Source organism: Crocodylus siamensis, chromosome 1 (genome assembly GCF_052110815.1).
Source record: "Crocodylus siamensis isolate JL-2025a chromosome 1, ASM5211081v1, whole genome shotgun sequence".
Taxonomy (NCBI): Eukaryota; Metazoa; Chordata; order Crocodylia; family Crocodylidae; genus Crocodylus; species Crocodylus siamensis.
In genome coordinates, this window is record NC_143395.1 from 360,465,451 (window position 1) to 360,491,901 (window position 26,451).

The 26,451-nt window shown below is 41.9% G+C and overlaps 2 protein-coding genes across 21 annotated transcripts in view; one reads left to right on the plus strand and one right to left on the minus strand.

Moving 5' to 3' along the window:
- WBP4 (WW domain binding protein 4) overlaps positions 1-2,513 on the plus strand; it is a 46,553-nt gene extending 44,040 nt beyond the window's left edge. For all 13 annotated transcript variants that reach the window (XM_090024870.1, XM_090024873.1, XM_090024890.1 and 10 more), the window contains one exon: positions 1,831-2,513. The gene's annotated coding sequence lies outside the window, so the exon portion shown is untranslated. The remainder of the gene's footprint in view (positions 1-1,830) is intronic.
- Positions 2,514-3,291: 778 nt separating this feature from the next.
- Positions 3,292-26,412, minus strand: MTRF1 (mitochondrial translation release factor 1). 8 transcript variants are annotated; one of them, XM_090024853.1, is made up of 11 exons: positions 26,354-26,410; positions 21,511-21,549; positions 21,109-21,378; positions 16,500-16,591; positions 15,539-15,620; positions 15,194-15,301; positions 14,932-15,104; positions 13,162-13,279; positions 9,957-10,093; positions 7,002-7,100; positions 3,292-4,386 (listed from the first exon to the last, which is right to left on the minus strand). In XM_090024853.1, the coding sequence occupies exons 2-11, from the start codon at positions 21,524-21,526 to the stop codon at positions 4,267-4,269; spliced, it is 1,215 nt and encodes a 404-aa protein (XP_089880979.1). In that variant the 5' UTR covers positions 21,527-21,549; positions 26,354-26,410; the 3' UTR covers positions 3,292-4,266. The 8 variants fall into 8 exon arrangements, 7 of the variants coding, with proteins under 7 accessions (XP_089880979.1, XP_089880969.1, XP_089880960.1 ...); XM_090024843.1 differs by lacking the exon at positions 26,354-26,410 and adding an exon at positions 26,055-26,127; XM_090024834.1 differs by having other exon boundaries at positions 21,109-21,549; positions 26,354-26,412.
- Positions 26,413-26,451: the final 39 nt, after the last annotated feature.

The following is a 26,451-nucleotide window of genomic DNA, read 5'->3' on the forward strand; positions in this document are numbered from 1 at the left end:
CCCAAACCAGTGACAGAGATTTCCCAGCTTTTCTTCACTTCACTTCACTTCACTTATATGTGCTAAGTTATGGCTGCTTTGGGCTGCTAGTCTTACCCTTCTAGCACAACGTGACAGGAAAGAAAGAAACCTGGCCCCAGCAAAAGAAATTCTTAACATGTTACTCTGAAAATCACTTGAATCCTGAGAAATGCTCACCTCTAGCCTGTTGTCACCTGCTGCAAATCTGAGGTTTTCAGGCTGAGTAATGTGTTATAAACAAGCAATTTATTGGTCTAAGGACATGGGCATTCAAGGTTCTTTGGATAGATGTGATATTAGTTGGTCTAATACATTAATAAAATTATTAGATAAATTATAATACATCATTAATAAATGAATAAATTAGTTGGTCTAATCAAAGGTATTACATCTACGCAAAGAACCTTGTCAGGCTGAGCAGTGTCATTCCTGCCCTCTCCTTCAAGTCTTCCTTGCATGTAATAATGATTGGCCCTTACCCACAGGGAGCTGCTCCTATGTTGTTGTGCACTCCACTGGGAACTCGCCCTTCCTACAAGCCATTTTGGGAAAAAAAGGGGTGAGGAATAATCAAAATCAGTAGCCTTAGACTGAAGCTTTTGTGGATTCTTAGTGATACCCTTCTTGAGTAAGACAGTTGTCCTTGAACGAATTCCAGTAGGCTGCCCTTGGTGGGGTCTAGATACATGCAACAAATAAAAAGTGGAGTTCAAAATGTGAAACAGACATATCCCACGCTGTCACCATGTTCATTAAAGTTTAAGCCAGTATTTTAGTAGCAAAATGTCAAACACGCAAAAAAATGAGATGGATGTGTTTTCTAAGAGCAGATAAGATCATTATGAATTGTGTATAGCATGAACAACTTCCTCTCTTTAAATCACGTACTTATTCTCTTCTCTACATTTCCCTAGCATCCTCAATGTGCATGTAGGTGCCCAATAGCAGGTAACGTGCCTAAAATAACAGGGAATCCAAAAGATTAAAAATATAAATGTGCTCAATACAGTATCTTGAGGCTTTTTATTCTTAAACGCCTGTGGATGATGTAGTTATCGGCCAAGCTAGAGTGATTTTGGGTGTAGATAGGTGTTCAATTCAAGCACTGCAAAATTCTGGGAGGGAAAGTGAAGTACTATGGGATACTGGGGCTATCCCGGTATCGAGAGAAGTGAACATATATAGCTGTTCATGGTAGAATAAAGGAAAGACAGATCTTCCTAGTGGGAAGTGCTTTTTTTACACAGAACTAGTTCTGTCCTGTGAAAAACTCTTTGAACATCTGTATTTCCTTCCTTTGGTATTAAGGTTTGTCATTAATATCATCAGGTTTTCATTAGGCTCAAGCCATCCAAGGACTATATTTTGGCCATTTTGATTTTTACAAGTGATGAACATCCAGCAATGTCTGCGCAAGTCTGTACTTGGTAGTACAGAAAGCCAAACCTGGGTTTGTCTGATTAAGTATGAACTGAAGAACTGAAGTGCAGAGTATCCTACTTTGAAAAAGGTGCCTAGGGATACTAGGACTACAAGTGGTGCAGCCCCACCAGAGAGGAATTTTCCTAGTATAAATAAGGTTAACCCATGCTCCTTCACCGTCCTCTGTAGGAGGGTAGAAGTCAGAAAGAAGTCAGGTTCTGAAAGAGTATCTTGTCTTTTGGGGAGAGAAAATACTTGGCTTTTTTTAAATATGGCATACCAGTTGGTATACTTCTTCAAATACCACTTGGGATGATTCAGTTCAAAATCTGGCAATGTAATCATTGGTTAAACATGGTGTTGTAACGCTTGATGTTACAAATGCAGGTATGAACGATCCTGGGATAAAATTAACAAAACCAAGATCCTTCAGGATGCCCTGGAACGAGCTGGAAGAAAAGACCTGGCTGATAAACTTCGGTGCCTACACTGGGGACATCAGAAATTAAGTAGAAGAGTGGAGCTCCCTTCTGCTTTCCCCTTTCTCATCACTGTGCACAAAACCATCAACAACAAAGAAGGGCTTAAGAAAATTAATGAACTTAGTCGCAAGTATCCCTAAGGTCCACCTGTCAAAACACGCTCTTTCATTTACACAACTAGAAGTGAGCCTTATTTGCACACTCTTACAGAACTTTCAATATTTGAGCACTTGGTGAACATTAATTAATTAATCCTGGATCCAAAATGTAATTATGTTGAAATGCCCACTTACAAGAAATCCTTTTAGGTGGTTCAAGCTATGTGATTAATTGGTGAAATAATTTGATCTGTGTATTATTGATTTTGAATCCTCATGCACACAAGCTGAAAGAGCACAATGATTTAGCACACAAACTAGAGGCCAATTAGTTATTATGAACTTGTCAGTTATTTACTTATTAGTTAATGAACTATGCATTTGATATTCATTTTTCTTCTCAGGATATACTTTTCCCTATGGACTTAAGAGTACAGAATATTCCAAATTAATTATTTCAGTTATGTGATAAATTACCAAAATTGCATGGTGTTACTTGTGTTCTCTGACTGATGTGGAAATTTATGTAGTTGGGCTACCCAACCCAAACCTAATTTAGTCTTCTCATGAAATGTGTCTTGTGTGATCAAATAATATTGGCTACAGGCACATTCTGCTAACATTCTTTTCTTATGAAAAGGAAGGAAAGGTGCAAACATGAAAGAATTAAAAAATGATTCTAAATTAAAAAACCAGAACTTAGTGAATTCTTTTTCCACCATTGGCCCATCTTGACAGGCCCTATAGAAAATTATAGTATAAATGTTCTATTTTTTAAAATATACTTGGAAGCATTTAGACTCAAACTTGTTACTTATGTGTGTTTACTCACACATTTTCCCACATACAACATACACTTTCCCCCAGAAAACAGCTGCTGAATATTGCAATGCAAATTATATGTGGGAAATAGAACAGTTTCTGCTGGTTATGGGCAAAAGTGAAAATAAAATCTGCACATGACTCACGGAGCAAAACGATAAGCAGGCTCTACTCTCTAGGTGCTGCTACTCTTACTACAAAAAAGATCTTTTTTCTTTATTCTGCCTTTCAAAAACAAGGTGCATACTATATTACAGGGCATATATGCAAAAATTTGGTACATATGTATGCACATACACAAATCAATTGGATGTACAAACTGAAGATTATGTTAGTATGGGAAGTCTAAATGTGTGAGAAAACAGCACGGTGTTTCTACACAACAATTTTCTTTTTTAAAATATGTTAGCATTTTCTTTATCTTGTATCATATCCAGCAACATGAACACTTTATAAAATGTAATTTAATAATAAATCATAACTGTTATAATGTGAATTAAAAGTTAAATTGTCCAGTGTGAGTCTAGGGATTTAGAAGACTGCATAGAAATAAGTAAGGTTTAATACCTCATTTTGGGAATGGAAGGATGAGTGGGGAACACCTATGTCAACAGTTAGACCTTGATTCAGTATGCAGTGCAGATCTACCCCAAGGTAGCTTGTATACTTGCCTGCACCAGCTTTGGGGTAGATCTGCACTGAGATGACAAAGAGGTTTCTATTACTTTGCACATTTGCACTGATCCCCCCTGGGGATCTTCCAAGCTCAGGTGGCAGCCTTTTCTGAGAGGGAGATCTCTGCAACTGTATCTACACACAAGTTTCCAGTCTTAGCTCCTGCTATGAGTTCTAAGGCAGGAGTGAATGGTCTAGTATTGGACTTTATTACAAAATAAATTTAAGGGAACTGATGGAAAAGAACACCTAGATGACCAGTTCCAAACTAATCCAGCTCCAGTGACTCAAAGTTGTTACCATCTGATGACCATTAGCAATCTAAGACCAGTTCCTGCAGACTGCATTTGTTCCCCACCTAAATGGCATCAGAATGCTAACTCAGAAAGGGGCTGTGGACATAAAAATAAGTGCTCGCTTCCTGTTTCTCACATCAAGATTTAAGGTACACTGATGGAAAAACAGGAAAGCCTGTGCTGCCTGTGCTGTGTCTATATTAAGAACTACAGGCTGATAGATGGGCAATGTCCAAAAAACAAACAAACAAAGAAGACTTAAAATTTGACATGCCAGGGTGGGCCAGGAATTCCAAAAGCCACAACAGTTTAACAAAAATCCTGTCACATGATCACAGAAGAATACAGGAAGGAATAGCACAGATTTTTTTCAATTCTTGACATCTAAAAAAATGCCTCCGTTTTATTTAACTACACAATTACAATCATAATTTTAATGCAACATCCACATTAACCTCCTCCTTCAAAAGATTTAAAGTTTTCTACATGTTTAATCAGTGCCTCCATCTCTGCAGACTCCAACAACCTGTTGATTAGCTCATCCAGGGCCTCTTCACCAAGCAGAAATTCCTTTAAAAAAGGAAGTATCATGATTAGCAGAGAACAATAATATTTCTAGAATCCTAATCAATCAAAAATAAAAAATTCCTGGAATATAATTTGCATGGCATTGGATCTTTATGCATCAGCTTGACATTTTTGCATTATTCCCCTGGTGTGAAATTAGGATGGAGAGGTGTACAGCTGCCTGCTTTTGGCAGATGACTGAAAAAATACCACGAGTTTACATAGCCTCCTCTTGGTACTAACAAAAAGAGTGAGTAACATCATTTTGCCAGGCCTTCATTATTGCCTCTTTCAAACCCCACTGCCAGAAACAATGAACTAATCTAGTAAGAACTGATGGAGAGGTAGGTTATGGTAATACATAAAAAATGACCAACTCAGTATCTTTATTCATACTGAGGAGTAGCTTAATCCATAAGAAGGGTACCAAAATCTGACCCAAAATAAATAAAAGGATGACTTAGTAATCAAGCAATACATCTTACTGTGCAATCTTGTTTATAGAACCCAGACTTACTCTTCTTCCCCCACATTCCTCTGATATTTGTAATTACCCTCACTCCCATGTCATGTTTTAAGATAGTCTGTAAACGCTCCAGCACTCACTGTACTCCTCTGAGTTCTCTTTGTTGCCAAGACAACTGTTAGGCACAAGAAAATAAACACTATCTGCTCTGTGATGATAGCTACTGTAAATCTTAAAACTTACACTACAAAAGTGAAGACAAACCTTAAAATGCAAAACCAAACTCACTCTTCAAGCCAGTTGATCCAAAACTCACTCAAACATTTAACTCATGCAAAGTTCCCAGCCAGCCCTGTGCATGGAAGCTGTACAGCCTGGAGGTGGCTGGGGACTCCTAGCTGCTACCTGCCCCAGCAGCAGATCAGGGCAGGGGGCTAGGACCTCCATCTCCCCTGCAGCTCTTTCCAAGCCCTGTGCCCCCGATCAGGAAGCCAGGGCCAAGAGCTCTCTGCTGCCAGGGCAGGGGGACATTGTCCCCACCCCAGCAAGAGGCAGCTCCTCAGCTAGCGCCAAGGGGGAGCCTAGAGCTCTCCCCAGTGGCAGCAGGAGCCCACTGCAGGGCTGCAAGGACCTGGGTGCAAATCTACTCCTTAATCCCCAAAACCCTTACTCAGCAGTATCTTACTGCACAGTAAACCTAGGTTAGAGTAAATGCATGTATAGACACACCCAATATGTAGTAACACTGTCCCCATATGTTGCACATGTTCAAAGGAAAAAATTAATTGCATGTAGAATTTTAATCAGAATATAATTTTATCATTTGAAAGAAAATGGAAATAAAACTTTCTAAGGTGATTTGGCAGGTCAAAAACATTGATATTTGTCCTTCTGCCTTTCATTCATAACAAAGATCTTGAAAGATTTTTTTCAAAATAAAAACTTCTACTTGCTTTTTACCCTACAAATATCAGGAATGTCACTCCCCTCCTCACTTTTCCTGAAGTTCTCAAGAAAGAATTATGTGTTTCATCTGTCCTTCTTGCAACAGGAAAAAGTACTGTATAAACAAAGATATGTGTTTTTTGGCCCCCCCACTTAATAATATATTTTTGAACAATACAGAAAAATACCGTATCTAATCAAATCTTAAATTAGATTTTTTTCTCTAATCAGCATAGGATTAAAAGCCCCTTGTCTTAGATTCACGTACAAAGTGGGGAGGGAGGGGGGAGCTGGCTGCTGTGATTTTGACTCTGGCTCTGAGTCCAGGTCAGGGCCAGAATCAGAGCCACAGCAACCTCCTGCCCCTGCCTCCACCTTTCTCTGCACCTCTGCCACCAACCCCAACCCATTTTCCCCTCCATATTGTCAGGCATGGCTCAGCTCTGGTTCAGGCGGGATTTCCTTCTGGACACAGAGCACATGGAAACTCTCCCCTGCCCAGCAGTTCAGCAGCTGCATTGTCTGCCTGGCCTGGTAAGGGCTGAGCTTCCATATGTTGTGCTTCAGGATAGCCCTTGCAGTGCCTCTCAGTAAGGGAGGGGGGAGGGACAGGCTATGGAAAGCTGGGGACGGGGGGTGCCATTGCCAGGGGAGCAGGAAGGCTGCAAAAGGGAAAAAGTGGAGGCTAGGCAGAGGGCAAGAGGGCCACCTGACACCCCTTCCTCCCCCCCCCAAATTTAACCTGACCTTCCTGGGGATGGGAAGGGGACAAATTCAAGACAGTCCTCCAATAATTGAGATTCTATACCTGGAAAATTAAAACATTCATAATTTTTCCATATATAGAATAAAGTTATTGGGGAGACATCTTAAATTCAGGGTCATCTTAAGATCTGAGTAACTACAATAGTATTCTTAGAATGCTAATCAATCAAGAAATAGGCGGTTTCTGGAATATCATTTGCATGAGGTTTTTGTCCCCCTTTAATCGTATACTTTTATAATTTAATAATATAATGTTCACAACAAGTTCTGAAAACGTTTAAGCTCTCTCAAACTAGAACAATAGCTTATAATTTATCATGTCTTCTTAATCTATTTATTAATCACTTTTACAAGTTTACATTTAGCTTTTTGCATAAAAATTTCTGTATGTGCACACAAATTTATCTTTGAAGGGTTTTACATGAATTATAATAAAAAATACCTTTATATTTCGGACTTCATATGAGATCCTGTGGTCAGTGACTCTATCCTGTGTGAAGTTATAGGTACGAATTCTCTCTGACTGGGCTCTTGTCTCCAACTGTGCAATGACAACTTATATTATTTCTTGAGTTTTAAAATTTAAAATCCTTTAAAACCAGCAGACAAATATTCTGAGTTAGACTCCAATGGATCAACCTTTTTGTGCCTTCAATACTACATTTACAGCCTCATAGATAATTTGCTGGATTCAGGCCTATTCTTTCTGTCAAAATTCTGTTTATACTGCAGACCAAGTTTACAGACAGCCTCCAGCTCAACTTTTCTGTACTGGCTATAGAGTGGTAACATGAGTCAAAAGTAGTTTGAAAAGCCTAAATCAGCACTCACATCAGTTGACATGGCCTACCCATGATTTAGGTCACCTGAGCAAAAAGCTACTATTTTGCAGTAAGTCTTAGGCCATGTCTTTCCTCTTTCATGTAAGGCCCGAGATTGCTGCCCACTTACTCCCAGATCTCATTCCCTAGCAACTGGATTCCCAAATGGCCAACTCAGATAGTTCCAGCCCCACTGTCAGGGCCATCTAAGCTAGATAGAGCTCCATCCTATTTCTCAGTTTTGGCTCTGGCAGAGCAGAACAACTGGATGGGGTTTGTTCCTCAGCAGCAGTCCTGGGCTTGGTAGCAGAGATGTGACTGGAGTAGAACCATGCACTGAAGCAAAGTACATATAATATACTTATATGGCAAGCCTGATCCTGCAAAAATGTATACATCTGTAGTCCCATAAGTGAGTAAACTCAGCCATGGGCAGAAGTGTTTAAAGTCTGGGGCTTGTTCTGAAACCCACTGATACTGACAGGCAAGTTGACAAAACATACAAAGCCAGATTTTTTAAAGACATTTAAGCTCTTAAGGTCTAGACAGGCATTAGACACAGAGAGAGGTGTGTTTAAAAAAAATCCCACTGGGCACATATGTATATCTTTAGATGCCTAAAAGCTTAATATCTGGCCCTTCATCACTAAAGAAAATGTAACATGCAGTTTTTGCTGGCAAAAGCAGCCCTGGCTAAACTAGTTAGATAGTCTCCGTTATAAATCACCAATATCTAATGCTCATATTTCCTACAGGGGGCGGGAGAACCAAAAAACAAACAAACCCTTTTTACCTGAACCTTTCCTTCCACAAAATTTCATTTCAAAAGGTCCTTTATGGGGAATAAAAGAAAATATTTTTTCTCTTGTAAAGGAAAAAAAATTCTCCAGCTGTTGCCACCCCAGAATTTAAATCTCCCATTCTGAGTAAATACCTTTACAATGACCACTAAGACTCCCACAGTTTTAGTTAGATCAGATTGTATGGATGCAAGTCCCACTAATGAAAATTAGAGTGGGCATACTACTCATAGAAGCAGCACATTCAGTACTGGGTACAATACAACAGACACCCGGTAAAGAAGTTAAAATCTTGGCTGAGAGAAATGAACGCAGGTGATTAAATAATGCATCTGACATTTGGAGTCCTCTAGTGGTAAAGGATGGGAGTTACAAGCAAATCTCAGTTTCTGAACTGAATTTTCAGTACAAGTTTTTAGAGGTTTTTTTGTTTTGTTTTTTTTTAAAGGAGGATGAAATAGTGAAAATTGTTAGAGAAACTGGCATATAAGCAGCTGTGGGAGTACAGACTGGCACCCCAGACATTCGCTTTCCAGGCCTGTGCTGGAACCACCACTGTGCAGAAACATGTTTCCTCTTGTGCGGTCTTCTTTGGGTGTCATTAAACTTGCTGTCCTTTTTGCACAGCAGCCCAGCTGCAGTGGGAGGGACAGACTGCCATACCCACAATAGATTTAAAGATTCATAGATTGTAAGGGGCTGGAAGGGACCTCACAAGATCATCAGGTCCAGCCCCACCTCGCACTAGGCAGAAACAACAACTGGGGTGAAGTGACCCCAGCAAGGTGACCGTCCAGTCTCCTCTTGAAGTTTTCCAGGATAGGTGATTGCACCACCTCTGGAGGAAGTTTATTCCACAGTCTGGACACCCTGACTGTGAAGACATTTTTCCTAGTGTTAAGCCTGAAACAGTCTTCCAGGAGTTTGTGGCCATTATTCCTGGTTTTCCCCAAGGGTACCCCGGTGACCAGTTGTTCACCGAGTCCTTGATGTATTCCCCCAATACAGCCGTAAGAAACTACCAAATCCCCTCTCAGCCTTCTTTTTTTTAGGCTGAAGAGACCCAAGTCCCTCAGCCTTTCCTCATATGGCTTGCCTTGCAAGTCTCTGATCTTATAGGTGGCTCATTTAGAGTTGTCTAGAATTAGAGAAGCTCTTGAATGTCAGACCTAATGAAGAATGTTTTGCATTCTTGCTTACCATTGGTCCAAACAAAGATATCACCCTAAAAAATCCCTGCGTCTCTCATTATTGCTTTTGAACAATGGAGAAGTTAAAAAATAATGACCTGTCAGATGGCTGAAAAATAGGAAGATTTGTTTATACCAAGAGCGGTTTTATTTCTTACGTGCACATGGAATCCTATCAGTGACTCCATTTTAGAACAATTTAGAAAGTGAATCTCAGTACTTGTTGGGCCCAATTCTCATTTACATAAAAATGTCTTCCTGCCAAAGGGACCATACCATGGGTGTTAATTACACAAAGCTCTGTCTTAGCTGATTTACAATTGTAATTATACAAAAGCTATGTTAAGGCTCTGTTCACTGTCAGAGCACCATGAACTGGCCTTGGCATACATGAAACTCTCCCTGCTTAGCATTACAACATGCGATTCTCCCTTTTGGGTATGCACTCCTTTATAGAAAACTAACCTAAACACATGTACACTCCTGTGTACACACACACACACGCTTTTTAGTCACTTGCCAAAACCAGCACCCGCCCCCATGTACAGCACAGTAATACACTTAAGTTACAGAAACATGTTTTCACCTGTAGTTTTCTGGCATTCTGCATTTGGCTTTGATTCCTCTCAATGATCTGCTGGTACAGTTTAGTTCTCAGTGTCTGCAGAGCTTTTTCCTTATTCAATTGCTGTGATCGCTCCTGCTGGCACTCGACTGTTAGTCCTTTATGAAATTCAAGAGAACATTGATAAAATCTCCATTATGCCAAACAGCAAACAAACTAGATTAATCCTGGAATTCTGAAACAAATTAAACCTTCTTGAGCTATTTCTTTTTGCTTCTAGGGCCTGTCCACAAAGGCAAAAGGTATATTTTTTTAATACTCACTAGTTCCAAGCATTTTACACTCTAGAAGCCTAGTATAGACGGGAACAGTCTGATATTTTAATGCTACAGGTGACCCCTATGGAATTTTTATATGATGATTGCTGGACCATATTTAATCATGATGCTGCTTCAGGTGGTGCCTTTGGGAGTCCAAAGACCACTTCCACTAGTTGACACAAGTTAAAAATGCAGCTTGTTCTGCCTACACAAATGAGTTTGAAATGTTTTAGCTTCCAGGTTTTAAAAATGCAAAGCCTTCTCACCACCAAATCCTATATTTAAACATACAAACAAATGAAAGGAAAACTAGTGAGACATAATTGTAGAACTAAAAATATTAAGGTAATTGTATTAAGGCTTTCATTTTAAAATAAAAGACATTAGTTTACTCATTCTAATTAGTATATGATTTCATTTCCAACTTGGTTTCTGGAATGAAAAAAAGCTTAGAGGAAAGAAACGTTCTATCACTAGAATTTCACAAGCTCAAAGTTAAGGACTTCCTCAGCCTCCAAATACTAGAAGCTATAGGGGAAGAAGAGTGTAAGAGGAGCCAGAGACTCCTATAACTTTAAGGGAGAAGCCATAGCAAGTATGTCCCCAGTTGGGGGAAGAGGGTGGATTCTGGGCTAGCGGCAGGGGAGTAGGCAGCCAGGGATACATAGGTTGCAAGTGCCTATTGCAGGGCTAGTAGCAAAGGCACTACTACAGTTCAGCCAGAGAAACAGCAGTAAGCTGCTCTGGAGGTTAAGGGACATACCTGCAACCCATCAAGAGAGCTCCTGACTGAAAGAGGAGAAGCCCAGGGGCTATAATCCTGGCTGCCCAAGGTAGAAAGGGAGTGCAGCCCTGAATTCTCCAAGGAGAAGATTTCCTGCCAGCTCAGGCTGGTGAGAAGTGGGTGCTGCAGGTCATGTTGGGTACTTCTGGGGCTGAGCGCGCCAGTGTGTGGGGAAGGTGGCTTGGCAGTGGTTTGATGACCCAGAGCAGTAGCTTTGAGTGTCTGAGTTTAAAGCAGTTACTTGGATTTTTTTTCAGTTTTATACTGAAGGATTGGGCGTGGCCAATAGAGGCCACAGGGCTGCTGGAGGGGAACACCAGGTTTTGAGCCCTGCCAGGGATAGGGGTATGAGACAGAAGCAGGCTGAGGCCAAGAGGGCCAGGGCCTGAGTCCAGAGTAGGAAACTGGGGTGGCTGGAAGCCAAGAGGGCCAGGGCCTGAGCGCAGGGCAGCCAGAGGCCAATGGAAGGCTGAGACTAAAAGGCCAGGCCAGAGCTAGTGGACCTAGGCTACCAGTCTGCAGCCAAAGTAACCTGTAGGCTAAGACTAGGAAGGCTGAAGCCCATACAGGAAGGTGACTGAGTGACACTCATAAGGCATGGGCATGGCTATGGGGGAGGCTGGAGGTCACATTTAAGCCTCATAGCCCTTGATTAAGGGCCAGTCAGGCCACAGGTGGTAACCTTTGGCTCACAGTGCCAGCCAGGCACCAGGGCGTCTGCCACAAGAGACACCTGTAGAGAACTGTGCAGTTTTGGCTAATGGGCAGAGGACCTAGCAACCACAAGAGATCAGTCGGTGCACTGGTAAGAGCACTGTAAGGCTCACAGGCAGCCTCCCAAACAATATCGAAAGAACAAGACATGGCAGGTGAGATAAACAGCGGAGGTTATATAGAGAACTGACAGAATGGACAGGATTCGGGTGGCCTCTAGGGAGCACCATGGCTGCCCCAGGGCCTATCCTTCCACAAGGAGCAAGACACCAGGATCAATCTTTTCATGCTCTACTTGTATACGATCCCCAATTGTATATGCTCCCCAACTTGCAATGTCAAGAAACAAGGGCTTAGGCCGGGGTGGGCAAAATGCGGCCTGCCAAGCCATTCTATCCAGCCTGTGGGGTCCCTAAAAAATGTAGAAAATTGATATTTATCTGCCCTTCACTGCCTGTCATGCAGCCCTTGATGGCTGGCCAAAACTCAGTAAGCTCAGTAAGCCCTCTGCCCAAAATAACTCCCCACTCCTGGCTTAGGCCCACCATAACCCTCCTCCCCCTCCCCCCCCCCCCCAAAAAAAAAAATAAACAAAAACTATAAGCCTTCCTTAATAAGGGAGGCCACTGGAGAGGGCAAATACTTGTCTGCAACAAAAAGAAAGGGATAGGAGCGAGGGTCACAGATTAATAAGGCTTCCAAGGGCAGACACCAAGCAGGCCCCACCTGTGAAACACAGGATACTGGGCTAGATGGGTCTGTGGTCTGACCTAGTGTGGTCACTTCTCATGTTGTTATGCTCTTAAGCAGCACTATGACTGACAGTAGTCAATTATCCTCAATGTAAATGAATCCATGAAAAAGAAAGCAATGCAATCTGGCAGACAAAAGATGCTGAAATAAGATTGAAGACCTAGAACATTAATCTTCATGTGATCAGCGTATCCATTACCAACTGAAAACCTCAACAGAAAGTTTCCATTTTTCTCAGTCTTGTGTCTACATAGATGGGTACATCCTCAATAGCCACTGCCATTCATGAGAGTTGAGGGTATTGATTCCTGGCAGGAATTATTGACATCTTCCACCACATCCTTCTCTTCTCTTCCTTATCTCAGCCCCAATGTGGCCCATTTATTAAATGCTCACATTGTAAAGATAAAATTGGCTATGCCATATTAGACAAACACACATAGACCAGCACACTATAAATAGCTATCGGTTTTCTCTCCTGCTGCCTGCAAACAATGAGGAGGGCTACCGGCCTCCTTCATATTAGCTCCATCCTACCACTTGTTCTGAGGAGATGGATCCCAGTAGCCATGACAAGTAGCCTACCATTTTAGGATACAAAATGTACACATGCTAAAAAAGAAACAGTCAGAAGTACAAACACAGACAGGCTTACCCGTAGGAAGGTGTACAATCCTCACAGCACTATCCGTTTTGTTAACATGTTGCCCTCCTGCTCCTTTGGCCCTGAATGTATCTATATGCAAATCCTTTGGGTTCACCTTAACCTCTACCTAGGGTCAGAGAAAATTAAGCTACTTTCTGCTCATCCCAATAGTTTAAGAAACCATTTGTGAGATACCCATAATTTAAACATACTTCTGCCCCTAATTTGCTTACCGGCCACTATTATAGGTAACATACATGAATACTGTGACTTGAGGAAATTAAAAAAAAAAAAAACCAATCCAACATTTCTATTTTTTTCTTTTTAGTTTGTCCATTTCATACATCTGTAGCACTTTGAGTACAGTCAGTTCTACGATATCCCCAAGATAAACAGTTTATCTTGCTTGATCAAGATTCTTAGGGGATGGACTTACAAATAGCTTACTGTGAGGCAAAATACGGCCAGGAATTTACTATGCATCATGTACTCTTCAATAATGGCTTGTGTGTTATGTCAGAATACCTGACCCTCATTCCCACTTTTAATCCACAGTAAATCATTTGCATTTCTTTATGCTTACCAAGCATCAAGGAGGAAGGGAAGAAAAAAAACCATTAAAAGCTGAAAATATTACTGTAAGACTACAACAATTGGCAGGGATACCAAGGCAAATGAGATACCAGAAACTACTTTAAATCAGGTTCACTGGTACGTGAGTGTGAGATCTAGGTTACAGCTGCTAATGGTCCCAAATCCTACAAACCCATGGGATCTAAATGCCTGAGTAGCCCCCTTGATGGAAGCAGATGGGTAAGCAGGATCTTGAACTGCCCTAATGCCACTGTTCAGAGCACAGTACCAACATAAGTGTAAATTTTGTCATGTTAGTAATGCATGCAGTTTGCTTGGCAACCTTGAAAATTTTGGCTGATGTCCCTGCACCAGGTCAGGCAGAGATAAGCAACAAAGCACTTTTAGAAAAAGACATGGAAGGGTGCAAAGAGGAGCTGATCAAAGCAACAAGTCTGAAAGATTTTTGAAGCGTTGTTTTGAACAGATATAAGTAGAACCAGACCAAGAAGGGATTTCAGCAGTGGAGACCTGACCTTATGAGCATCTGGACTAGAGTCTGAGTAGTGTGAATAGAAAGGAAAGGTCCAGCCCTGGAAATGCTTGTAAATAAACAGTAGCAAAGGAGTGAGGAAAGTTTGCAGAAAAAGATTAGATCCCTCTGTTGGCTAAGTGGCTGGAGGAGCTCTCAAAAAAGACAAGCTTAAAGCCAATTTAAATTCAGATCATACTGCTCATGATTTAGCAGAAAGCACCAAAGAAAAAAAGGAATATTCTGTAGCATTCACAGTCTTGCACCAATAGGTTACACCGAACATTTTCCTGGATGTTCTCCGTGCTTCAATGAATTATTAATTTAGAACAGTTTCACTCAGAATGACTCACTTTTGTGAGAGCTGAGGGCTGGAATGCTTAACAAAATGAACTTCATGTCCTTGATCCACACTCTACCTCAGGCAGTAGTTGATGTTGGAAAAATTACTCTGGATGATGCAATTAAATTTGTAATGATTCACTTAAGCAGCACAGAGCCAAGATTCACAGCCTTCCACAGCAGGCAAGCATGGGGAATCATTGTTTGTTACTTACAAGACATATTTCAGCGCCCAGAAAACAAAAACGGTAACTCTGTTGTGGCTTTCAGTATTGCACATGTGAATGCCAAGATGGAAGCTCAAGACAACACTTCAGTTTTGTTTTACACACCTTCTCTGACTGAGGGAGGACAACAACTGACATTGTCCCAGTGTGAATACGCTGCATTCTTGATGACAGGCCAATCTCTGGGATTCGCTGAACCCTGTGAATCCCACCTTCAAACTTCAAATACCTGTAGACGCTGCCTCCCGAAATACAAGCTGTTGCATGATGTAACCCACCTATAAAAATAAATAACGCATAGTGAGTACACAGAAAAGGCATAGATTTTAACTTGTTTTGGTGACATAACATAGAAGCTATTACATACCCAGATCAGTAGGAACATAGTTCAGGATTTCAAAGGTCCAGGATTTATGAGCTGCGTAATTTTGGTACATCTCAAATACTTCTTTTGTGAACATCTGGCAAATGTCACCTGAAAAATAGATGAAATATCACATGAAATACAAGTTCATGAAATCTCCCTGAAAAATACTTATTTTTAGATTTAGTAATAACTAAATATGGTAACTGGAGAGAGTGCTCTCTTTAGATAAATGAATAGTCATCTCTTGGAAATACTGTTTTATATTATTAAAACGTAAGAGAAACAAAGCCTTGTAAACCTGGAAAGAGGTAGATAGTAATCTTTACTTGTGATGACTTTGCTGACCTCCAGTTGTTCTGCCAGATATAAGCTCTAATATGACATCACATTCATCATGTTTACGCTTTGGCATTAGAATCTGGAGGAGCTGCAAAGAAAGAAAGAGTTTCAGCACACCTTCCTGAACAAATTTACAGCCAGCTTTTGTGGTTGCATCAGTTTCAGCACACATGCCACCTGATCTGTGCACAGGAGTTAGGCGTGAAAATTACCTGATTAATTTTGGAGACCAACATGTTTGGCTTACAATCTGATGCACTGAAGTATTAGTGAAGGCTAGTGAAAATTTGCTTCCACAATGCTATGCTAAAACCATCAACTCAGCCCCCACTGACCCCACTGTTCAATAAATGTTATACTAACCATGAAACAACTGTAGACAAGACTGATCATTTCCAGAAGATTCAATGATATCTTAATTATAATAATAAACTGCATCTTAATTATATCAAGCGTCCACAATCTAGATTCACAATACAATGACTTTCGCTGACATTTTTCAGCTTCTCTTATAATTATTTCCATATACTGGTCATATGTAATTGAAGAGAAGAATAAAAGATTGAAAGCCTCAGGAAGATGAAGTCTTTCCAACTGGTCTGTGTACTCTTTGCTGACATGAATGACTGTTAGAACACTGTACACAGGTATTCATCAAATAGTGGCACACTGCCCTAGTTCCTTTTCAGTGTCTCCAGGCAAGCAGGTAAGAAAACAAAAAATGTAAAAAATAAAGAGCTTTTAACATTCACATGGCAGTACAGAGACTTTCTAATAATAACCATATCCAGGGGTGTTCAAAAAGAAAGCAGAAACTAGACCTCTGTTTCGTTAAGTGCAAGTGTTATAACTTACTATTTAAAAAGAAAATATTTGGAAAAATAAAACTAAATGGCTATATAAAACATTAAAATGAAGAGTTTTTGACACCTTCATTTAAAAGACAGTACCTTTTCCTCTAGCTCACCTTCTTATACAAAGTGTTGATTTCTTGATCAATTATTTTCTTCTCTTCAAAGGCAAGTTTTAGTAGTTGTTTCTCATCTTTGTTGGCTAGCTCTAAATTTCAGTGATAGAAATAAACGTTACCCAGTCTTATTTAGCTTAAAGCAAACTGTAATACAGCTGTCAAATTATACCTGTTGCAGCAGAAACAGCTTCAGCACAATCCTATTTAGTTGGTGTGAAATACCAAATAATGGCACAAGAAGAAGAGGATATACTTTACTAGTTAAATGTTCACATTTTAGTGGTATTGGATGTGTTGGAAATAGGGCACAGAACATCTTACCTCTAAGTCTCCACTTCAAGCCTGACCAACATCAGCGGCAGCCAACAATCTGACAGCTATTCACTGGCGTATGTAAAACAAAGCGGTAATCTGGGTCTAGATCTAGGGACCTACTGCTAAAACTGAGATCTTTAAAGCCCTACTCAACTATGTCCTTGGCCATGTCCAGATATGCGTGGGCATTTGGTTCCCCAGGGACAACAAGCCGTGGCACACCTTGTGCTGCTGCTAGTTGTCCCTGGGGAATGCGTGTGCTAGCACATGGCAAGTTACCCCAGGTGCGTTAGGGGGGCCTGGGGCAAGCACTGGGCTGGCCCCAGCAGCCTTACCTGGAGTCCTGAGGGCCTCCCAGGGCTGCAGCAGTGGCAATCCTGCTTGCTGTGCAGAGCCTGGCTGGTGGCCAAGTGCAGCCCCAGCCAGCCAGGCTCCAGCTTCAGGCGACACTACTTTTTTTCTCTGCGAAATTTTTTTTGACCCCTGGATATCCTGGGGACATCCAAAGATCAAAATAAAAAAAACATTCTGCACTGCTCCTTTGCAGTGCAGAGAACAATGGAACATGTGGTATGTGGCACCTCAGCTGTTTCTGCGGTGCCACATACCACACTTGTCTGTGTGCAGTCCTTGAGTCTATAAGTGGCTCAGTTTGTGACATTAAAGGTACCCACACCCCTACAAGCTCTGCTTCTGACCATGAGGCACCTCAGTCTGGAAAGGGACGAGCAGCTTGGCACATACCTCTCTTTGGGGTCCACCTTTCCTGGACCAATTAAAGATGGAAAGAGAGCCAACATAAGTGTGGGTACCTAGCTTAGCAGTTAGGTTGCTCACTTGGTGTAAAGAAACCCGGGCTTCAGTCCCTGCTCCAAATACTGTGTATGATAATAAAAGCCTCACTGAAGCGCAGTGGAGATAGGGCTCGACTGTTTCTTTTACCTTGGCATGAGAAGATGATGTGGGCTCAACACCGCATTCTGGCCACCCTTAGCCCCAGGTAGCTCCTGGTACCTATCAAACAGGAAGCTGGGTGGAAGGGAAAGCAGTGAGTGGAAACTCACCGCCCTCACCTAGGATCAATTCAGATCTTTCTAGTCCCCAGCCAATCACCCTTCCAACTAAGCTACATGGCGCTCCTAGTTTATGATAGTCTTCAACTAAAATACGTTTTGCATGACTGTTTTAAGTGGTTCCCTGTTCAGCATACTGTGACTCTCATTCTGAGGTGCATAACTCTCCTACTGCATTGTACAGGGCTCTGGATTCTCCCTAGCACCTAAAAGTAAGGTGCATCCATGTTAGTTTCCCAGTCTCTTTGTGAATCTAGCCTCTAGTTTTCAGGGGTAGGCAACTCCCAACATGTGCACTACAGCGTGGCACATGAAGGCATTTTGCTTGGCACGCATGCTTCAGGGAGGATGAGGGGCCCAATCTTGTTCTGGTAGTTCAGCCCCTGTGCCTTCCCTGCCATCTGCCTCATAGTTTCATAGTTGGTAGGGCTAGAAGGGACCTGAGCAGATTAACAAGTCCAACCCCCTGCCTCGAGGTGTGCGGGCACCCACTTCTGGTAATGAGCTGGACCGGGGCTCCGTGGACTTGGGTGCAGATGCTTTCAGTCTCTTTGCCACCTACTGCTACAAGTAAGTTGTGGTGGGCTGCAGGAGCCTGCCCAGAGGCTAGGCTAGCAGTGGCAGGCAGACTGCAAGTGGCAGGCAGGCAGAAGGCTCCGAGTGGCTTCACCAGGGGCTACAGAGCCCCAGCCTGGCTCACTGCCAGCAGCAGGTTCATGAACACCTCAGGGTGGACAGTGGGGAAGGGCCAGGGCTGCACTGCCGCAACAAGGCTCAGACCCCTCACGGCTCCCCCACTGTCCACTCCTGGCATGCCAACATCTTACAAGTTGAGGTTGTGGGTGTTTTTGGCACTCTGCCCAAAAACATTGCACACCCCTGCTCTAGTTCCTAAATGTTCATGCTAATTAGCACACTTGTTGGCAGCCTTATCAGCAGGGATCCTGGTTTTTGTTGGGTTTTTTGTTTTTTTATCAGAAAAAAATCACAAATTCTCTGACAAAACCCCCAAAATCCATTATTAAAATTAAAAGCCCCTTGCAGCACCCCCTAGCCCTGCTGGTACCCCTTACTCTCCCCCCAGTGATCTCCCAGCCCCGCTGGTGCCCCTCACTGCCCACAAAACAGCGCCCCCCGTACTCATGTCTCTTGCCCCCACCCACAGCCCCTGCCTCCCAGCCCTGCTGGAGGGGGCCCCCAGCTGCCAGGGCTATGGGGCCAGGGACCCAAGTCTGCAGCTCCCTGCCCCCAACAGTAGGCACCTACAGCAGAAGCAGCATGGAGCTGGGTCCCCCACTTACCTCAGGCTACAGCAACAAAGAGTGAAGCTGAGCTGAACAGAGCTGTGGCTGAGTGACAGCCTCAGGCCCTGCTCTTCCTCCTGCCCCTTCCTGTCCAGGCAGGGGCTGGCAGTTTCCCGCCCTGTTTGCAAACAACTCTTGCAGGCTAGAACTCAACTAGCCTGCAGAGCTGTTTGCACAAGCAGGGAATCCATGGCTTTCTCTGCTAAAAGGAGAAATCCGTGTTTTCTCTGATAAAAAGGTGAAATCCATGGTTTTCTCTGTTTTTCCGTAGGAAACAGAAAACCAGGATCCCTGCTTATCAGCAATTCTAAAAACCAAAAGGGCAGGGATACTGAAATACCCTCCCAATGACAATAAAGGAGGCTATGCTCTTACACCAGGGTTTTATTTATTTATTGTTTTTATATATTTTTATTTCTTTCTAAAGATGATGGATCAACAACAGAGACTAACATCCTCTTGTTTGCCACAGTAAAAGTACTAGCAGTGTAAGTTCCTCTACCAATATGCTTCAACCTTGATCTAGAGAAAACACTAAGTCTAAGACTTTACCATGGCTCAGAAGTACAGTTAAGCTGCGACTAATCCTCCAAATGGGATTATACCACACAAGTTGAAAGAATGGTCTGATGCAGTGGTTCTCAAACCATTTGCTATAGCAGGCCACACTTGTAGCTCTCAATGTGTTATGGGGGCCATACCCACAACTTCCTGGGTATCCATTTAACAGGATGTCACATGGACCTCATGCAGCCAACAGGCCATGGGTTGAGAACCACTGGTCTAATGAAAGAATGGACAGAGGTCCCTAGCCTAGGATCAAGGAATTCAAGGTTCAATTCCTACCTCAGCCAGACTTGATTTTAGTCAAGTCACTTCATCTACTCTGTGTTTCAGTTCCCATCTGTAATTGGGGAAACCTCACAAAGTGTTGCCAGGATAAAATCTACTAAAAAAAATTAATAATTTAAGACACCATGATGGCCCAATTTATACCACCACCTAAACAGATAACATAGTACAGCTATGTGAAGGAGAAAACTATGTACTCCATGATACAGTATAACTGTGCTCTAAATTACATTAAATTCACTAACTTTTACTGCCCATGTCTTCCTCCATTAATTTCTCTTCTTTCTCTTTTTCCATGTGTAATTTATTGTCTGTGCTATAGCTCTATGCTACTATTGCATGGACTTGTTCATACAATTTTTCAGTTTTTGGCCCATTAGAAGGCATACCTTTTTAAAAAATAAAAACATTAATATTTTATGTAATATGTTCTAGCTTATCCCACAACAAAGGAAATCTGTTCGAGTTTTCCATGTTTCTTCTCCTCTATTTTATTTTCCCTCTTTCCTCCCTTTGCCAGTGGCAAAACTGAAGAAGGGAAAGGAAAGGTTGGAAAATTCAAAAGCTAAAAATTACAATCCCCGCCCCCGCATCTGAGAAAAATAAAATTATATTGTTGAACCTACATAATCAAAATTCTCACAAAAAATTGGTAGCTTTTTGAAAAAATTGGTAGTTCTTTGTTTAATTTAAACCCGTTTCCTCCATTTGTCTCTGTAACATATCTTTTCATTCTTCCAAATACTTTATTGGCTAACTTTATTTTTTTCCCTTTGCTCCACTTCTTTTCTGTAAATCCTCCTCATTCTATATCCCATTGTCTCCACTAATTTGCCATCCACCAGTGTATTTGAGTGGCTGATACTCTTCCCTTCCTACTTGGTACACTGCTTTGCAGGGTTCACTTGCAAGTGTTGAGTAATAACCTAATTTTACTTTTCTTCTTCCCTCACATTCCTTCCTATTCTTGATTTAAATTGATGTTGGTATCATCAGAACTTTTTATTATTTTGGGTTCCCACCCACCTTCCCCACACACACAAATATATATCTCTACCTTACCTGTACACATGAATTCTAACTCTTTAACTTCTTTTTCTGCTTTTTGTATTTCTTGAAAAGCAGCTGCAAGTGGAACTAGATCAGCATGTCTTCTGCTAAGGATCCTTTCCTCATGCTCATTCATTGAGCCACTGCTCAACACATGGCTTATTCGCTGGTATTCTCTTATAGCAGTCTCTAGATACTTTTGCACAGCTTCATGCTTCCACATGGCTCTAGAATCCTGATGGTATTTCCTTGGCCAGGCATGATGGGGCAGAGTAGATTTAACTGTATTCAGAAAATAATTATTCTTCACACTGTATCGTTCCATCATCTGACCTATCTTTTTAACAAGAGGAGAAGCACAGCAGTGATGGTGATAGGGAAAAATTGCTAGCGAGCGTCTAAAAAGCCAAATACCTTGATGAGGTTTCATTTCAGCTTTTACTTTTTCACCACCTGAAATGACAAGTACATACAATATTGGTCACTTTTTTACTGTCTTTTTAAGGTGGAACCTTAACTACAAGACACATTTGTTGATCTGACAGACCTAGACGACAGGTGCAGAAGTAGTAACATGGGGTCAGACCTTACTCTACTTAGGGCACTTACACACATGCAAGGAGCCTGCTCCGACACACTGGAAATCCAGCATGTCAGAGCAGACTCGATTAATCAAATCTGGTGGAGCACATAAATTGACGCGCTCTGGCAGCCTTGCACATCATGTGCATCAGTGGCGCAGCACGCCTCTTCACTGAGAAAATGGAGGCAGTGCACTTTGAACTAAAACACGTTTGATGTGCTTTAGTTCAAAGGGCACTACTGCCATTTTTCAGTGCAGAGGTGCACTGCGCCGCTGATACAGTGCTACCCAATGCAGCGCCAGGCACTTTAATTAGTGCAGCTCGCTAACTAAAAGCACCCAGCACTGTAAAATGGAGCGCATGTAAAAATGCCCAAAGATGCTTTTTCTAATCCTATTCCACCCCGCCCAAGTCCCTGAAAACCAGTTAAAGCAAAAGGTAGATAGGCCCTCCTCTTGCTTTTTGTGATTTAAAGCTAAGATGGAGGGTTGCAACTTTGGTGCCTAAGCCCACCTAGGAGCTTAATATGCTTACCCCTTTTGGAAATTGCTCAGGTTAAAGATCTCTATGGTCTCGTTATATATCTCACATTAAAGAAACTCTAGCAAAACACGTTTTCAGACCCTACAGGACCTTATCAAGGTGTCTAATCCTCCATTCCATCTTCATATGAATAATTCTTACCCTTACAAACAGCTGTATTGACTTCAGTGGCACTGCTCATGTTAAACAGAATTCATTGAATAAAAGTTTCCAAAGCCTCTGCTAATACTATGAGTCCTTCTGTCTTGAGCAATATTTCTACATCTTTCCTGCACCAGATTAAGAAGAAATAGTCTGCCCTATTTTGAATGGAAATCCGCCGTTTCTCCAGCTAACCTTTTTAATGCTTTGCCAGGAAAATAATAAACTCTTTTGATCCAAAGTATAGCACTGTAAATCATTTTAAAGCATCTGATCTTATAGTGCGACACATTTCATTTAAGGAAAACAGAAGTGTGTTTTAGGATGATCTGTCCCAAAAAATGCAATTATTTTGTTTTAAGAGAGGAAAACCAAGGTGCTCCTATCTAGCTTGCAAAAGCACTAGGACCTCCTGAAGAAAGAAAGGAATAAAACCAGAATGCCAGCAAACCAAAAATGTGCACTAAAGCAAGTGGAAATTCTGTGGGGTTTCTGCAGCTTCCTATGCGTTTTCTCCCAGGTAGCGAGGAGTTGGATTTTATGGAGAAGTGGAAGACATGGGTTTGAAAACCGACATAAAGAGCAGCACTAGATAAACACAGATGTTGCAATGGATGAGAGAAAAATATGATCACTCAGATTATCATCTGTTAATGCTGACAGAAAGAGATATGTAGGACTGCACTCCCTCAAGTGACAGGATGACACAGAAGTCCTATTCACACTCCACCTCAGAAGGGGAGAAGAAAGAAACACTCTGCCTGGAATAAGTAACTCTGAGAGGGAAAGTCCTAGTAATTTTTTCTGAATATCAAGTGCACTGCATCTGTCAGCACATACACCAGTAAAACAGGTGTAAAATACTACTACTCAGACTCAGTAACACTTTAAAAGTACTTCACAGAGATGTGAAAGACAATACCAAGTACAGGACAGGGAAAGTGAGACACTCATTAACATTTCTTGTAAAAAGCACTTCAACAAAGGTAGGGAAGCCATGAGGTTTGTTTTAAATAAATCTCACGATGTTTATAGCCTCAGCTGGGGATTTCTGGTCTCATCTTCTAATTTAACACATGGAAATAGGAATATTATAACAACAATTAAAGCCTTTCTTTTAATTTTACACAATTCAGATGTTGATATAGAGAATGCCACATACATCATAAGATGAATGTTTTAATTTCCTATGATTATAGTTCCTTATGGATCAGAGACAGAACATTTTGTTGACTTTTAGCTCTTCTATTAACATATCACTATAACACACTATTCTGTAAGTGATCCTACCATATATGAAAGTTTATTCCTGACAAAGGAAAAGACTATTTCAAATCATTTACCAAACCGCCAGTTCCGATTGCCACAGGAGCTGAAAGAGGTCCTTTTCACCTCCCCACATTCTCAAGCTATGTATGTCTTCTCCAGCCTGTAGTGTAAACTGCAGCAACCTCTGGACTGCTGTAATGTACACTGGGCTGTGAATAGCTCCCACATGCTACTATGAGGCTCAGGAGTAGACACAGCAAAGCAAACACATTTTCTTCTGACTTAGTTGTGCAGGTGGTAACTTCAGAAGATGCAACTTCACTGTCAAATGGGGTTGCACATACTTAGGACAAGTCCATTGGGACTATAATTTTCTGTAATGGCTCAAGCAACACATGACAACAACATATGGAAACATCCTTAAGACAGTGAAAGCCAGGTTTGATGGTGGCAATGTCAAGCACCTCATGCTGCCTAAACTAGTTGTCACTTAAGTCAGAAGTGTATAGCTACATCCACAGAGTACCACGTAAGCTTATGGCAAGCTAATTGTCCATGTTATGCAACAGTGCTACTGTATGTCAATCAGTCAGGTCTGAGGCTGCTGCAACCACTAGAGCATCTTAGATGCTGTAACAACCCTCCTCTACTCTGCCTGGCATTTGGCTGAGGTTAGTCAAGTTGCTTTGCATCACTCGTGAGCCTTTGGGCAGAGTGACCTGGTGGAGGCCATCTCCTCTCCAGGTATGGACGGCCGTTGGCTTGCAGGGAGCTCATCCGCCCTTTGACAGGTCTTGTTTTTAGTTCCGCTGGGTGTCCACACCCCCACCTCACCCAGGCTAGCTCAGATGGGGGAACCAGTTTAGTCACCAACAACCCAACCATGGAACAGTCTGTACTGGTTTACAAAATACCAGATAGCAGACCAAGAGAGGCCTGGCCTGACAGATGCTACCGTATTTACTTGATTCTCCCCCCGGTTTAACAGTTGGAAAAAGCCCCTTGTCCTAGACTCAAGTACAAGGGCAGTGGGAGGCAGATGGCTGCTGTGGCTTGGGCTCTAGCCCCTACCCAGGGTTGGGGCCATAGCTGCAGCTGCTGCCTCTTCATTTCCCCCTCGCCCTTATGCTTCTGCACCCTTCCATCTCCCCCCCACAGCCTCTTCTCCTCATCTACCCACAACCCAGAATCTGCTCCCCTGCATGCACTCCCCCGCACCACCCTTGTTCTGTGCCAGCAATGTCTGTCCACACCGTAGGCTGGCCTATAGCAGCAGTGCACACCCTACACAGCCATAGCAGAGGTTGGGATGGGCCATGCTCAGGCTAGAATGGAGTTTGTGGGGCAAAGCAGAGGCTGGGGGGTAGAGTGGGGGGCACAGAGACTAGGCTGGGAAGTAGAGAAGCAGAGGTTTCAGGGAGGCAGGCACAAGCAGGGGGCAAGCTGCTTGACCTCCCCACACCACCTGCAAATTAAAATTAAAATGAATATTTAATTAAAGAATTAAAGATGACCCCCATTAATTATATTCTAATTCATGACAAATTATAACAAATGTATATATTTTCCATATATAAAATGTAATGATGGGGGGATCCTCTTAAACGCAGGGTTGTCTTGCATTCAAGTCAATATGGTAATTAGCCCCACTAAAACTATGGTTTAGGAAGTATCCTGCCCAACTCAGTATGGCATGCTTAAGGACCACTGCTGCTGAGCATGGCAAGTTTACCATATAGACATGATAAACCTGAATTAACAGTTTACTGGTGATTATCCTTACCTGACCTCTTTAGAATTAAACACAAACAAGATGCTTTAAGACACAGATCTGCATTGCTCAGACACACCTGGTAAGCACAGGGCCTTACAGTAACTTAAAAAATACAATTGTGCCTCCTTTTAAGAGACACTGCCAGAATAAATATGTCTAGAACTTAAGCTATATCAAAACCAAACATTATTAAAACTTATGATAAACACAGGATTTTACTTTAAACAAATAAAACCCTCCTATTATTGTGTGTAGCTCAAATATGAGACTTATTTAGCCCAAATAAATAAGAACCAGAGTGTAAAAAAAAACAACAAACAAAAAACACACAGTTGAGACCAACTAATCTATCTTGTTGTGGGAATTAAACAGACACTTTGTTAAATGGACAACAAAGTGAGAATTAATTAATTTTTTAAATTTGCCTCACTTCTAATAATCAAAGGGGCTATCAGTACTCCAGAAGGCAATCATTTTTTTTAAATGTATTCTTAACATATTTTCAGCAGAGGCTCATGTATTTCAGTCTAAATAATACTAACTCAAAAGGCACCTATCCAAAGCACTAGGGGGTCTCCAGACAGCTTTAACAATTCAAACTCAGCAGTATTAAAATTCAGAAACAGCTCAGCTATTCAGCCACCTACCAAAACCCCCTTCTGATCTTCCAGCATTATAGAAACACGTTTTAGCAGACTTGTACATGTGGATTATTATTACTTGTAACCCGGAAAGGACTAACAACCAGAGACTCAGAGATCATTTCAGCTTGCTCTTCCTTTTTCCTATTACCCTTTGCTCTTGTTCTTCCTCTTCCCCTTCCCTGCAGCAACTCTCTTCATTAGTACTAACATTTCACCAGGATATAGTGCATGTGGGCCCATAGACAGAGCGGAAGCTGCACTTTCCCTACAAAAAGCAGGCCAGGATTTTTAAATGACCTTACCCAGCGAATAGGCGAATGTGCAGCCGCTCTAACGTGAAGCCATGGCAGAGAGGAAGGGCGCAAGCAAGAACTACCACTCCCAGCAACCCTGCTCAACA

Excerpts from the sequence above, each read along its gene's own strand:
- MTRF1 (XM_090024825.1), bottom strand. The coding sequence starts at position 26,112 with ATGTACAAGTCTGCTAAAACGTGTTTCTATAATGCTGGAAGATCAGAA. Across the intron at positions 16,592-21,108 it reads GTTAGAATTCATGTGTACAG|AGCTAGCCAACAAAGATGAG; the intron begins GTAAGGTAGAGA and ends ACTGAAATTTAG. Across the intron at positions 7,101-9,956 it reads AGAATGCCAGAAAACTACAG|TTGGAGACAAGAGCCCAGTC; the intron begins GTGAAAACATGT and ends GTCATTGCACAG.